This window comes from Apodemus sylvaticus, chromosome 3 (assembly GCF_947179515.1).
Source record: "Apodemus sylvaticus chromosome 3, mApoSyl1.1, whole genome shotgun sequence".
NCBI lineage: Eukaryota > Metazoa > Chordata > Mammalia > Rodentia > Muridae > Apodemus > Apodemus sylvaticus.
The window spans coordinates 130,264,243-130,280,309 of NC_067474.1; the positions used below are offsets into that span (position 1 = coordinate 130,264,243).

Consider the following 16,067-nt stretch of genomic DNA (forward strand, 5'->3'; position numbering starts at 1 on the left):
ACCCACAGGTGACAAAAAGAAGCCTTGGACAGCCCAAGAAGGTGAACTAGGAAGAGAAGGCTTTCAGGTAGAAACAAAAGGAGGAGCAGAAGAAATCTGAGGAGCTAAGAGCCAAAGCCATGGCAAAGACCCCCAGGCCACAAATAGAATTAAGATATCTTGTAAAAAAAGTTGTTGTTAGTGATAGTGACCCTCTTCCATTCCTATTTAAACACCTGGATCCTCTCTGACATAACACCTTTTACCACTTAGATGTAGAATGAAGTGTTGTCAAGCAACGTGTTGAACATTTTAATAAACATTTGTTTAAAAAAAATCAAAGAGCGAAGAAGGGTTGGGGGTCTTTGGGGAAGGGGGAAAGGTTTTACCATTGGCAATGTAAATGAAGACGATATTCAGTTAAAAAAAAAATCAAAAGGCGGCTATTTTCTATAGTTCTCATTCAGCAACTCCTACTTCAGTTGTGAATTCAAACCAAATCCAGTATAGAATCCTGTCAGACCCTACAGATTCACCTTGTTGTATTCTGACTTCTGTATCACCAGGAATTAAACCAATTTGTTTGAAAGGCAGCGGGGGCAGGGAGAAAAATTATATGATATACTTCATGTTTATAGACATTTAAAGGCTAGCAAATGGTTCAACAGGTGAAGGCATCTGCAATCAACCCTGACAACCTGAGTACAAGTCTCAAAGCCTACGTGATGGAGAAAATGGACTCCTGCTAATTGTCCTCTGATCTGCACATATGTCATGGCATAAGTATATCCATCCACTAAATAAATACACTAAATAAATCTCTTTAGTACACTTAGTAACAAACAGTAACACTATAGCTACTTCATATATAATAGTGCAAGTTTTCATAAAAAAGTTCCAAAGTCATTGTTATATCACAGTTCTGTTTAATAGTTCCCAAAATTGTTTGTATGTGCATGTGTGTTCTCACAGGTGTGTATGAAAGGGCATTCATGTTTGTAAAACTGTGAAGACATATATCACAACACATATGTGGACTAAGAGGACAACCTCCAGTGTTGAACAGAGCCTCTTCATTGTTCACGACTGTACATGCTCAACTAGCCAGTCCCTATTTTTCTAAGGATTCTTTTGCCTTCATCTCCCATCTCCCCATATGAAAACTGGGTTACATATACATGGTACTAAGCTCAGCTTTAGGTAGGTTTAGGGGGATTTGACTTAGGTCCTCATGCTTGTGTAACAAGTACACTGTCCACAGAGATATCCTCATCCTAGTGTTTTCCAAATTTTGACCCTTAATTAAGCATAGTAGATGTTGGTATGAGTGTAAGTTTGGTAAAGCTGTTTAAAGTAACAATTGATGGGCCTTAGCATGGAAATTTTAATTCAGTAAATTCACATTCTACATTTTCTTCCTCTTCACTGACTGAGATGGAACCTTGTGCATGAGATTCATCCAAGCTAAGCATACACTGTGCTAGCACTGAGTTACTTCTCCAATGCCACATTATACTTTTAAAGATACATTTCAGAAACTCTAATTGGTCAAATCAGTAAATTCTTAGGACAAAAGTAGCCAAAGAAGACATTTCTTAAGATTTCTTAATTTATTAAAATTAAAGTCCAAGGACAAAAATTACTTTCTAATCTCTACTAACCCTCAATCCAGAAAAAAAACTAAATAGGATCGGTACCTGCTTCAGTCTGCTTTCTAAATGTGGCTGCCCCTGCTCCAACTTGTCAGAAGAATCATTGTCTTCAACATATACATGTTGTAGAGTTCAGACACAAAGAATTTCAGATTTAATACCTCAACATTCTTAGCTTACTAAAAGTAAATCCCCTCACCCTTGCCAAAAAATAATTGTGATAGGTATGTAAGTGACAGTACTTCTACAAAACTGTTAGAAGAAGAACTGTTAAGAGTCAAGAGAAGAGGACTTGGGGCAATGAGGTTACTGAAGAAGTCTCTAACCCAATGAGAAACATAAGCAGAAACAGGATTTTAAAAAAATGAATAAGAATGCTATACCAGTGTATATGTCTGTATACCACATATGTGCCTGTTGCCCATGGAGGTCAGAGGAGTGCACCAGATCATTTGGAACAAATAGTAAACCACCACGTGGGTCCTGGGAATTGAACACAGGTCCTCTGCTTCAAACCACTGAACAATCTATCTCTCTGGCACCCAGAAGACTTTTGAATGAGATTTTTGTAATAGTATTAACAATAAGTTCTTAGGACAGTTCCAAATCATGAGGAGATCATCAGATAAAATCATAATGGTAGAAACCATCTACTTACAAGCTGCCTCTCCTTGGAAGGCTCAATTCCTTCTGAAAAACAAAACACATAAATAAGTTAAACAAATAAGGGCCCATTTGAATCCTGTGAGCTAAATGGCCTATGAAATTTATAGCATCATCTCAATAACAGCACACTTAAATGTTTCTACATCTTAGTATCTTCTTTTGCCTTTAAAATTTTATGAAAGCCAGGCATAGTGGTACAAGCCTTTAACCACAGTACTGAGGAGACAGAGACATGCAAACCTTTGAGTCCCAAGCTAGCCTAATCCATACAGTTACTTCCAGGACAGCCAGAGATACACAAGATTCTGACCATTCACTTGTCCATACATACTATTTCATAAATATTCCTCCATTATACTAATATCCAGCCATGTTTTACATTCAGAAGAGATTTTGCAGTTTTGCTAAAATATACATAACAATAAAATGACAAAATAATACACAGAAATAGGAACTTAAGGATTTCAAAGGTTCTCTATGGGGCTGGAGAGAGGGCTCAGTTGTTAAGAGCACTCACTGCTCTTCAGTGTTCTGAGTTCAAATCCCAGCAACCACATGGTAGCTCACAACCATCTGTAATAGAGTCTGACACTCTCTTCCAGTATGTCTGAAGATAGCTACAGTGTACTCATATACAAAAAATAAATAATTCTTAAAAAAATTAAGGTTCTCTATTTTAAATGCATTGCTAAGACGTAAAATGTGTTGCTTTGAAAGCACTCATTCAACTTTTAAAACCTAACTTTCTTCATTTTAATTACTCATTTCATATGCATTACATTATTTAAAAATTACAATTCTCAATTTTATATTACTAATTTTTTGATTTTTGTAATTTTCACATTAATTGCTTTCAAAAAAGCTTTTGCAAAAAGGTTATATAAAAGAAAACTATAAAGAATAAATAAATGTTAATGAAACATCACAATGACCTCTTTATTCTTTCTAATTAAAAGGAAGATCTCACAGATAATTACAGTATTTTTTTTCCCATTACATGTAATCACCTTCTCAGTCTCTGTGCCAGTCTTTTCTTGGTAATGAACTACAAAGGATTCACTATGGTTAGGATATCAAACAAATGGTGAGAGAGCACTTGGGAGGCAGAGGCAGAGGCAAAGGCAGGCAGATTTTTGAGTTCAAGGCCAGCCTGGTGTACAGTGGGAGTTCCAGGACAGCTAGAGCTGCTACACACAGAAACCATGTATCAAAAAAAGTAAAAAAGTAAAATATTTTAGTAACATAATTATAATACAGAAAATAGAAAATAAAAGATCATTACAGGGGCTGGAGAGATGGCTCAGCAGTTAAGAGTACTGACTGCTCTTCCAAAAGTCCTAAGTTCAATTCCCAGCAACCACATGGTGGCTCACAACTATCTGCAATGGTATCTGATGCACTCTTCTGGTGTGTCTAAAGACAGCGACGTACTCACATAAAAATAAATAAAAAAATAAAAAATCATTAAAAAAAAAAGATCATTACAGAGACTAAAGTACTTGGAATGAGAACTTGTTACAACCCAACACGAAAAGCCAGATGCTTAGTAACCTCAGCACTGCAAAGGCAGAGAAAGACACATCTCTGGGGCTTGCTGATCAGCCAGATACATCTAATAGGGCAGTCCCAGATCCCAGGGAGAGGAGCTATCTAAAATACAAGGTAGACAATTCCGAGAATTGACACTCTGGCCTCCGTGTTGATGCGCATCCTCATCCTCATCTACCTATGAAACCATACACATCTAACCTAAAACATGTAAACTATGTGTCCAAAATACATGAAAAGGCATCTATATTAACTATTAGAAATAGTTAATGTTTTATATAAACCTTAAAAAGAGTAAGAACAGGAACCCTGTGACTGACTTTCAATGTTTTAAGTCCTAGTTCTTACCAGTCCCCATTTAAGAAATCCTACCTAAAACTGAGTTTTCTGCAATGGAGTGTCCCTAAGTATATCCAACCACACTCTGGAGCAGACCCACTCTCACAAGTAGTTAGCCAACACAAAATGGAATCTATGGGATTTTAGTGCTTTTTTAGTTTGTTTTTTGCTTTTGAGAGACCTTATAAGAACATAAAGTCAGCTGGGTAGGAAGGTGAGGAGAATCTAGGAGGAAATGGGGAACAGGAAATAATATAATCAAAATATACCACATGAAATAAATTTTAGGTAAAAAATTAAAATGTTTAAAAAAAGAAAGCGATTTCCTCCCTATCTCCCTGTCTAGTCAAGGAATTGAACCTACAGCCTTGAACATGCTAGTAAAGCACTATATGACCAAGCTATCCCCAGCTCACATTTTTTTAGTAGATATATTTTTATTTACATTTCAAATGTTGTCCCCTTTCCTGGTTCCCCCTCCCCCAAAAAAACCCTAACTCACCCTCCCTCCCCCTGCTAACCAATCCACCCACTCCCGCTTCCCTGTCCTGGCATTCCCCTATACTAGGGCATCTAGCCTTCTCAGAACCAAGGGCCTCTCCTCCCTTTGATGGCCAACAAAGCCATCCTCTGTTGCATATGCATCTGGAGCCATGGGTACCTTTATGTGTACTCTTTAGTTGATGGCTTAGTCCCTGGAGCTCTGGGGGGGTACTGGGTGACTCATATTGTTGTTCCTCCTACGGCACTGCCTACCTCCTTGGGTCCTTTCTCTAGCTCCTCCATTGGGGACCATATAATCAGTTCAATAGTTGGCTAAGAGTGTCCCTCTCTGTATTTATCATACACTGGCAGAGCCTCCCAGGTGACACCTACATCAGGCTCCTGTCAGCAAAGCACTTGTTAGCATCCACAATAGTGTTTGGGTTTGGTAACTGTATATGGGATGGATCCCTAGATGGGGCAGTCTTTGGATGGTCTTTCCTTCAGACTCTGCTTCACACTTTGTCCCTGTCTCTCCTCCTGTGTTGTTACCCCTTCTAAGAAGGACTAGAGTATCCATACTTTGCTCTTCTTAAGCTTCATTTGGTCTGTGAATTATATTTTGGGTATTCCAAGCTTAGTGCATACTATGTGTGTTCTTTTGTGATTGAATTACCTCACTCAAGATGATATTTTTCTAGTTCTATCCATTCACCTAAGAATTTCATGAATTCATTGTTTTTAATAACTGAGTAGTATTCCATTGTGCAAGTGTACCACATTTGCTGTATCCATTCCTCTGTTGAGGGATATCTGGGTTCTTTCCGAATTCTGGCTATTATAAATAAGGCTGCTATAAACATACTGGAGCATGTATCCTTATTGCATGCTAGAGAATCCTCTGGGTATATGCCCGAGTGGTATATCCGGGTCCTATAGTAGTATTATGCCCAGTTTTCTAAAGAAATGCCAAACTGATTTCCAGAGTGGTTGTACCAGCCTGCAATCCCACCAGCAGTGTTCATCTTTCTCCATATGCTTACCAGTCACTGCTGACTCCTGAGTTTTTGATCTTATCAGTTCTGACTGGTGTGAGGTAAAATCTCAAGGTTGTTTTGATTTGCATTTCCCTGATGACTAAGGATGTTGAACATTTTTGGGGGTGCTTCTCTGCAATTCCATGTTCCTCAGTTGAAAATTCTTTGTTTAGCTCTGTACCCCATTCTTAATAGGGTTATTTGGTTCTTTGGGGTCTAACTTCTTGAGCTCTTTGTATATAGTGGATACTAGCCCTCTGTCAGATGTACCGTTGGTAAAGATCTTGTCCCAATATGTTGGTTGCCCTATTGACAATGTCCTTTGCCTAACTGAAACTTTGTAATTTTATGAGGTCCCATTTGTCAATTCTTGAATTTAGCGCATAAGTTACTGGTGTTCTGTTCAGGAAGTTTTCTCCTGTGCCAATGTGTTCAAGGCTCTTCCCCACTTTCTTTTCTATTAGTTTCAGTGTGTCTGGTTTTATGTGGAGGTCCTTGATCCACTTGGACTTGAGCTTAGTACAAGGAGATAAGATCGATTTGCATTCTTCTGCATGCTGACCTCCAGTTGAACCAGCACCCTTTGTTGAAAAGGCTATCACTTTTCCACTGGATGGACTTAACTCCTTTGTCAAAGATCAAGTGACAATAGGTGTGTGGGTTCATTTCTGGGTCTTCAATTCTATTCCACTGATCTACCTGCCTGTCACTGTACCAATATCATGCATTTTTTAACACCATTGCTCTGTAGTAGTGCTTGAGGTCTGGGATACTTACTGTTGAGAATAGTTTTAGCTATCCAGGGTTTTTTGTTATTCCAGATGAATTTGAGAATTGCTCTATCTATTGAATTGGAATTTTGATGGGGATTGCATTGAATCTGTAGATTGCTTTTGGCAAGATGGCAATTTTTACTATATTACTCCTGCCAATTCACAAGCATGGGAAATCTTTCCAACTTCTGAGGTCTTCAATTTCTTTCTTCAGAGACCTGAAGTTCTTGTCATACAGATCTTTCACTTCTTTGGTTAGTCACATCAGGATACTTTATATTGTTTGTGACTATCATGAAGAATGCCGTTTCCCTAATTTCTTTCTCAGCCTGTTTATTCTTTGAGTATGGAAAAGCTACTGATTTATTTGAATTAATTTTATAATGGGCCACTTTGCTGAAGTTGTTTATCAGCTGTAGGAGTTCTCTGGTGGAGTTTTTGGGGTCACTTAAGTAGACTACCATATCATCTGCAATTTGTATCCCTTTGACCTCCTTTTGTTGTCTAATTGCTCTAGCTAGAACTTCAAGTACTATATTGACTAGCTATGGAAAGAGAGGGCATCCTTGTCTAGTCCCTGATTTTAGTGGGATTGCTTCAAGTTTCTCTCCATTTAGTTTGATGTTGGCTGCCAGTTCTTGGTATATTTTTCCTTTGATGAGTCTGAAGTGTCCTTCCATGTCTTTTTTAATGACTTTTAGATGTAAGTCTATTTTATCGATATTTGAATGGCTACTCCAGCTTGTTTCCTTTGACCATATGCTTGGAAATTTGTTTTCCAGCCTTTTACTCTGAGGTAGTGTTTGTCTTTGACACTGAGGTGTGTTTCCTGTATGCAGCAAAATGCTGGGTCCTGTCTATGTCTTTTTACTGAGGAATTGAGTCCATTGATGTTATGAGATATTAAAGAATAGTGATTGTTGTTTTCTGTCATTTTTGATGTTGTTTTTTTATATTTGTGTGGTTACTTTCTTTTGGGTTTGTTGAAAGAAGATTGCTTTCTTGCTTTTTTTAGGGTGTAGTTCCCCTCCTTGTGTTGGCGTTTTCCATCTATTATCCTTGGTAGGGCTGGATTTGTGTTAAGATATTGTGTAAATTTGGTTTTATCATGGAATATCTTGGTTTCTCTATGGTGATTGTGAGTTTTGCTGGGTATAGTAGTCTGGGCTGGCATTTGTTTTCTCTTAGGGTCTATATGACATCTGCCCAGAATCTTCTAGCTTTTATAGTCTCTGGTGTAATTCTGATAGGTCTGCCTTTATATGTTACTTGACCCTTTTCCCTTACTGCTTTTAATATTCTTTCTTTGTTTAGTGCATTTGGTGTTTTGATTATTATGTGCCGGGAGGAATTTCTGTTCTGGATTAGTCTATTTGGTGTTCTGTAGGCTTCTTGTATGTTCACAGCATCTTTTTCTTTAGGTTAGGGAAGTTTTCTTCTATAAATTTGAAGATATTTACTGGACTTTTAAGATGTAAATCCTTGCTTTCTTATATATAGAAGTTGGAAATCTTCACTCTCTTCTATACCTATAATCCTTAGGTTTGGCCTTCTCATTGTGTCCAGGATTTCCTGGATGTTTTGGGTTAGAAGCTTTTTGCGTTTTGCATTTTCTTTGACTGTTGATTCAATGTTTTCTGTGGTATCTTCAGCACCTGAGATTCTTCTGTCTCTTGTATTCTGTTGTTGATTGTATCTATGACTCCTGATTTCTTTCCTAGGTTTTCTATCTCCAGAGTTGTCTCCCTTTGTGATTTCTTTACTGTTTCTACTTCCAGTTTTAGATCCTGGATGGTTTTGTTCACTTGTTTGTGTTTTCCTGTAATTCTTTACAGGATTTTTATGTTTCCTCTTAAGGGCTTCTACCTGTTTACCCATGTTCTCCTGTATTTCTTTAAGGGAGTTATTTTTTGTCATTTTTGAAGTCTTCTATCATCATCAGAGATGTACTTTTAGATGCAAATCTTGCTTTTCCCTGTGTGTCTGGGTAACCAAGGCTCACTGTTTTGAGATAACTGGGTTCAGATGATGGATGCCATGTCATCTTTTCTGTTGGTAATGTTCTTGTGTTTGCCTTTTGCCATCTGGTTAACCTCTGGTGTTAGCTGGTCTTGTTGTCTCTGACTGTGACTTATCTATCCTGCAGGCCTGTGTATCTGTATTCCTGGGAGACCCATTCACTCTGGGAGGAATTTAGGTATAGAGAGCTGTGATACAGAGTCAGCTCAGGTGTGCAGATAGAAACCAGAAGGATCCTGTCCCCAGCTGATCCATGGTTCCTGTGTTCTGATGGCTCTGGGCAGGTCCCTCTTGGGCCAGGAATGTGAAGGAGGTGGTGGTTTTACCAGTGCACACAGGTATGTAGTAGGCACTCCTGGGAGACCAGCTCTCTTGTGGTGGTATTTGTGTATGTAGCTCTGTGGCCCAGGATCAGCTCTGGGTGCAGATGGAAATCAGAAGACTCCTGTTCCAGGCTGCTCCTGGGCTCTTGTGTCCGCTCATTTCTCTGAGCAGCAGGGGTGGTCCTACCTGTGCTCTCAGGCCTCTCCGCACTCCTGGGAGGTTAGCTACCTACCTGCACCACCTTCCCAGCTCACATTTTACTTGCCTTGAATCCACTCTGTGGTTGGGGCAGGCTTCAGATTTCCAATTCTCTGTCTCAAGTGTCCAGAACAGCTAGATTACAGATCTGAGTCATCAGGTGTAAGTAGAACTAAATATCTGTTATTTTTATGTGTCTTATTAGTATGCATATAATTAGTCTCAAATGTGTACTTATCCATCTCAAATAAATACAAGATGATATTCTTTCATTTTTTCCAACTCCATCAGAACTATACTCATATCAATATTCTAGTACTTATGTCCTAGGACATAGCTACAAACTTTTCTTGTACTGGGCAAATTGTTACAGAGATATAATACCAGCACTGGAAATGTAGAGGCAAGAAGATGAAGTTCAAAGTAGTCATCCTCAGATACACAGTAAATCTGAGGTCAATTTGGGTTACATCAGATCCTATCTAAAAGAAGAAGAAAAAGTTTCTTAGAAATAATTTCCCACTCAAATGTAGAACTGCTAAGTAATAAAGTATCAGATAGTCAAAGCTTGTCCAAAGAAGCACTGGACCAATAACCCTCTATTTCCAATGCTTGGCATATTTTTTTATCCTCAGACATAGCTCTTATCCTAAACACTTCTTACTAATTGCTATATATAATATCTGAAGGCTGAAATGTCCAATAAAATCAACACTTCTTTTAACAGAGCTGATTCTCCCCCAAATGTCTCTTCCTATCTCAGATAATGGTAGCTCTGTGAACTACTGAGAGAAAACATAAAAAAGCATTCTACAATATTGCTATGAGAAATAACTTTTGAGATAACAGCCTGCTCAGTTCCCTATGATGGTTTGAAACCCATGGCCTCCACTGATCCTCCCCACCCTAGCCTCTCAAGTTGTTTCGATTAATAGTACATGCCATGCCTCCCTATTAAACTGTGTAACCATCAATAAAATAAACAAATTAATAAGCATAAATGAATTCATTTCTCTCTTTTTACTACAGAGTAAAAACTAAAGATGTAATTCCTGACAGTTTGGCTTCACAGATATGATTAACTCTAACCTGGAATTCTTACCTAAAATAAGCCCTTTCTTCCTAAAGGTGCTTTTAGCCATGACAGTACATTCCATGCCATACATACATGAACTGCACCATGAATCTAAAACAGAACACTTACAAATGGCCATCAAGTGCTTGAGAAATTGTGCAATGCTGTTATAAGAAGCAAATAAGAACCACACTCTAGTTAATACTCAATTACTAGAAGGAGAAAGAGGAGGAAGAATTAGAAGATGCAGGAGGAGGAGGAGGAGGAGGAGGAGGAAATTGCTGGTAAGACTGTAGAGAAAGGGTGGTGGCGGACCTGTAATCCCAGCACTCTGGGAGGCAGAGGCAGGTGGATTTCTGAGTTCGAGGTCAGCCTGTTCTATAGAGTGAGTTCCAGAACAGCCAGGGCTATAAAGAGAAACACTGTCTTGAAAAAAACAAAATAAAAAAAAAACCAACCAACCAAACAAACAAACAAAAAACAAAAAAAGACTGTATGTTTACATACTTTGAATATAAATTCATTTATTTGGTTTTGATTAGATGTGAAAGTGGGAAGGTCTGTGCATGTGGAGACCGGAGTACAAGTTGCAGAAGTTGTTCTCTCTTCCCACCAGGTGAAACCTGCAGACTAAATCAGGCCATCTGGGACAAACGACCTTACTTGATGAGGCATCTCACTAGTCCCTTTTTAACATTTAAACGTGCATTCATTTTTTCTGATTTTATCTATTTTGGTTTTGTCAGTATTTTGCTTGCATGCTTGTCTGTGTGCTACATATATGCTTGACGCCTACAGAGTCCAGAAAAGAGCTTCAGATCCCCTAGAATAGGAGTTTCAGATGGCTGTGATTCACTATTTGCATGCTGAAAACCAAACATGGGTTCTCTGGAAGAGGAACTAGTGCTCTTAGTTACTGAGACATGGTCCAGCTTAACATTCACTGTTTTAATAAAATTCTCTTCTTAGTTCCCACACAAATTTTATATAAATCTAATTTCAAGTTAAGTATATATGTTACAATTTTAAATATCTTTTTTAAGTTCTAATTAACAAGAGTTGCATTCCATTATACCATCAAAGCAGTAATCTCCCAAGACACATTTTTTAAAATATTCAAATAAAACAAACAAGCACACCATCTAGAATGAAAATCTAGAAAAGTTTAAGGAAATGTGCATGTGTGTATCCTTATGTTATATATAATACATCTGTCTATAGCACAGATGTTACAGCTAATGTTTTATTCTCTGCTTTATTATTACATATTTAACCATCTATCTATTTCTAATGCATCTAATAACGCACCTGCTCTCCCTATAGGACATTACTATGTATCCTCATACCTCAGCTTCCCAATGTATGAAACTTTTTATGTAGGCCTTTGTTTTGTATATAGCACAGTGTATTTAAATTCATCTACACTGCTGCATATAATAGTAACAAGTTATACTGCTTTCTATTAGTGATAGAAATTTGAATTGTTTTCAGTTTGGGACTGTTTAACAAGCATTTTCATAAATTGTGTTTTGTCTTAGAAAAATACATGCGAATATGGAATTAGTTGGTTACATAGGTAAAGTTTTTATATGAAACTAGAAATATTTTTTAAAGTGACTATACCATATAATATTCTCATTAACAATGCATGAGTTTTAACTGCTCCAAATCCTGCTGTACAATAACAGTGTAGGAATGCTAAAAATTGACTATTTTATATTCATCCGATGAATGGTCCTGTACACTTTAGCTACTCTCTATTAGATAACTAATGGTATCTGGCAGGCTTAAATTTGCATTTTCCTGATGACTGGTGGCCCAGAGCATCTTTTTTCATGTGCTAATTAATTAATTGAGACATGAGGAATACAAGTTTGAAGCTGGTCTGGACTACATAGAAGGTTCCAGGCCAACCTAATAAAACAAGGTTGGGAAGAGCCGGAAGAAGGAATTAAAGACAACAACAAAGGGGGGGAGAACCATATCCAGAGGTTAGCATGGCCCCCTGGTGTAGGGGTGGGGCCACCCACACATCTCCAAAATTGTAACCAAGAATTGCTCCTGCCTAAAGGAAATACAGGGACAAAGAGTGGAACAGAGATTGAAGAAAAAGCCATTCAGAGACTGCCCGACCTGGGGATCCATCCCACATGCAGACTCCAAACCCAGACACTATAGCTGATGCCAGGAAGGGCTTGCTGTCAAGAGCCTGATACCACTGTCTCCTGAGAGGCTCTAACAGAGCCTGATCTATACAGATGTGGATGCTCACAGCCAAATCGGACTGAACACAGGGACCCCAATGGAGGAGTTAGGGGAAGGACTGAAGGAGCTGAAGGGGCCTTGTCTGGCATCAGTGAGAGGGGAGGCCCTTGGTCCTGTGAAGGCTTGATGCCCCAGTGTGGAGAAATGCTAGGGCAGTGAGTCGGGAGTGGGTGGGTGGTGGAGCGCCCTCACAGAAGCAGGGAAAGGGGGAATGAGATAGCAGGTTTGCAGAGGGGAAAACATGAAAGGGGATAACATTTGAAATGTAAACAAATAAAATATCCAATTTTTTAAAAAAAGACATTCTTAGGTGATGAGAAGAACATAAGGGAAATAGACATTTAAGATGCAAAAATATGTGATATAAAGCTAATTTTTTAGTTTTAACTATATCAGTTTGTTCATTTGGGGGCTTTTTTACAACAGATAAACAAATTCAATTTTCTGTGTATTGAATATGTGGGAACTATTTTACATTCCAAAACAACAACTCTTTCAGATGAAGCGGAGTGAAGAAATTTCGTTATCTTAACTACTTTGATAATTCTTTAGAATTTTACTGTATAAACACTGTTCTATCAAGACTGAGAATTTTGCATCTTCCCACTTTCCATAATTGCTATAAAATGAATACAAATGCAGACATCTTGCATTGTTTCTCACCTAATCTCTGGGGGAATGCATTCAACTATGTTGCCAATAAATATTAAAAGATAGCTAGACCGTTTTCAAAAATATCATTTATCAAATTAATAAAGCTCTCCTCTATCATTAATTTGCTTAGAAATGTTTATTATTTCAGAGATGGAATTTTTCTGTATAGACCAGACTGGCTTCCAACGTGAACTCTGCTGCCCCAGTCTCCTAATTCCTGAGATTATAGGTTTACACATGTCTGGCTTGTACCTTAAAATAAGTAGAGCAGTGATGACACAGAATTTGTAGGTGTAAGAAACCACTTCATAAGAAGGAACTGACACACATAACACTGCTTGGGTAACCAAACACCAGCCACCGGATAGCCCCGGACCAGAGACATAAGGGAAAACCATTACTGGTTTTAAAAAAAAAAAAAAATCAATAAAATGATTCCTAATGATACTCTGCTATGTTCATAGATCAGTATCTTATCCAGTCATCATCAAAAAGGCTTCCTCCACAACAAAAGGGAGCTAATATAGAGACCCATGGCCAGACATTATGTGGAGAGAGTCTAAATTGAAGTTCTCCATCAAATCACTCCCCTCTTAGCTCAGGTAACCCACAGAAGAGGTAGAAAGACTGTGAGAGCCAGAGGGGATGGAAGGACACCAGGAGAACAAGGCCCTCTGAATCAACTAAGCAGCCTATGAGCTCATAGAGACCGAGCAGCCAAGTACAGAGCCTACAGGATCTGCACCATCTCTTCTGAGTATATATTATAGCTATTAACAGTGTTTTTATAGGACTCCTAACTGGGAGAACAAATGGGTCTCTTGACTCTTATGTGAACCCTTGAGACACTTGTCCTTCAGTTGGATTGTTAGGTCAAATTACAGTATAATAGTTTCCTTCACATTATAATTTATTTTGTCGTGTTTGGTTGTTATCTCTTAGAAGCCTGTTCTTTTCTAATGAGAGACAGAAAGAGGGTGAATCAGAAGGGAAGGGAGGTAGGGAGGAACAGGGAGAAGTAGAGGGAGAGGAAACAATAATGAGGATATGTTATCCTCAGGTAAAAACTAACTTGTGAGCTGGGTGGTGGTGGCGGCGCACGCCAGTAATCCCAGCACTTGGGAAGCAGAGGCAGGCGAATTTCTGAGTTGGAGGCCAGCCTGGTCTACAGAGTGAGTTCTAGGACAGCCAGGGCTATACAGAGAAACCCTGTCGTGAAAAAACCAAATCCAAAAAACCAAAAAAAAAAAAAAAAAACCCAAAAACCTAACTGTGTTACCTCACTCCCCATTCTCTGCCTGTGTTGCTCCAAAAGCACAGTCTTTAAAGTGCCATTGTTCAGAAGTATTTAATTAGCACTTAAGGCATAACAGAACTATTGCTACTAAAATTTACTTAGGATTTTTCTTTAGATATTATGACCATTAATCAATTATGATTATCCTATGAAGGGCAACTCAGTTTTCAGTCCTTAAAAACAAAACCAAAAGGCACAGAAATATGAAGCATTCTATTTTTAAAAATATTTTTTCTTTTATTAGAGTCTCATCAGGGCAGTGGTGGTACACAACTTCAATCCCAGCACTCAGGAGGCAGAGGCAGGTGAGTCTTTGTGAGTTCAAAGTCAGCCTAGGCTACAGAGTGACTTCCCAAGAAGTCATCTAGAGCTAACAGCGAAATCTCATCTTGAGAAAAAAAAAAAGAGAGGATGAAGTTAAATTTTACCACAAATCTTTTCACACAAAAATAGTCAATTCCTATAATATATGGGGGCTCCTCTAGAAAAGATGTTCATACACAATCTCCAGGCATCTTTACCAGTAAGAAATGTGGATGTGCAGTGCATGACTGCTTCATCCCCTTCTTTTTCCAGTAACAAATTCCAGCCTGAGAATAAGCCCAGTAATAAGCCAAGCTATTATTTTTCCAGCTTGTGTCTTCTTTCACATAAATCATTAAAATGGAAGTGTACTTCCATTTTAGTATTCATTAGCATTATATTGTACCAAAATTATAGTAGTTTAGTTCTTTTAAGTTCAGAGCAGCTGATCTGGTAAAGGCCACCTTCACTGAAACTTGACCTTGGTTTTTTGTTTCTTCATTCTGGTTTGTTGTTTAATTTTCAAAACTTTATTAGTTTTATTTATGTATATTTGTGTTTAGGTGTGTGTTAAAGAGTGCAGATATTCAAGAAGGCCAAAGACCCGAAACCAGAGTTAAAGGCAGTTATGAACCATCTCAAAAGGGTGTAAAAACTGAATTTGGGTCCTTGCAAAGACCATACATACGGTTAACTCCTGAGTCATCTCTCTAGACTGATACTTAGGTTTGAAGGGTTTTGTTTATTTGATTGTTTGGTTTAGTTTTGTTGATACAGGGTATCAGGACAGCTCTGGCTCTCCTGGCACTATGTGGAAAGTCTGGTCTCCAACTTACAAAGATGCACCTGCCTCTGCCTCCCAAGTGCTGGGATTAAAGGCCTGTGCCACCACCCGTCCTCCCCCGCCAGCTAGCATTTTTTAAAAACTTAAGATAAGGTCCCTTATCTTGGGCCTCTGTCTCCCAGAGTGCTGGGATTACAGGCGTGTGCCACCACTGCCCGGCTTGTTTTGTTTTTTTTCTACCTTAAAGCTTATTTTCTAGAATATAGCACTTACACATTCTGAAATAGAAGCAATGTGTGAAAAGCAGTAGTTTAGATTGCTCACTTGTTCAAAGAAAGCAAAAGTTTCAAGCCAATTCAATGGTGACACATACCTTTGATCCTAGCAGAAGTAGGTGAGTCTCTAAGTTAGTTTGAGGTTAGTCTGGCCTACAGAGTGAGTTCCAGGACAGCCAGTGCTACCCAGAAAATCCTGTCATGAAGAAACCAAATCAAATCACCCCCTCCCTCAAAGAACTTTGAAGGCACTGGGACCCACCAGCTTGGCCCTGCCACAGAGGCAGATGGATTTCTGAGTTGGAGGCCAGCCTGGTCTACAGAGTGAGTTCCAGGACAGCCAGGGCTATACAGAGAAACCCTGTCTCAAAAAAAAAAGAAAAGAAGAGAAGAGAA

The 16,067-nt window shown here is 38.6% G+C and overlaps 1 protein-coding gene across 5 annotated transcripts in view; it reads right to left on the reverse strand.

The window, feature by feature from the left end:
• The window catches only part of Mast2 (microtubule associated serine/threonine kinase 2), a 135,797-nt gene that overhangs the window by 72,621 nt on the left and 47,109 nt on the right, over positions 1-16,067 (reverse strand). For all 5 annotated transcript variants that reach the window (XM_052177061.1, XM_052177060.1, XM_052177062.1 and 2 more), the window contains exon 4: positions 2,290-2,321. In XM_052177061.1, the coding sequence (XP_052033021.1) occupies positions 2,290-2,321 (32 nt within the window). The remainder of the gene's footprint in view (positions 1-2,289; positions 2,322-16,067) is intronic.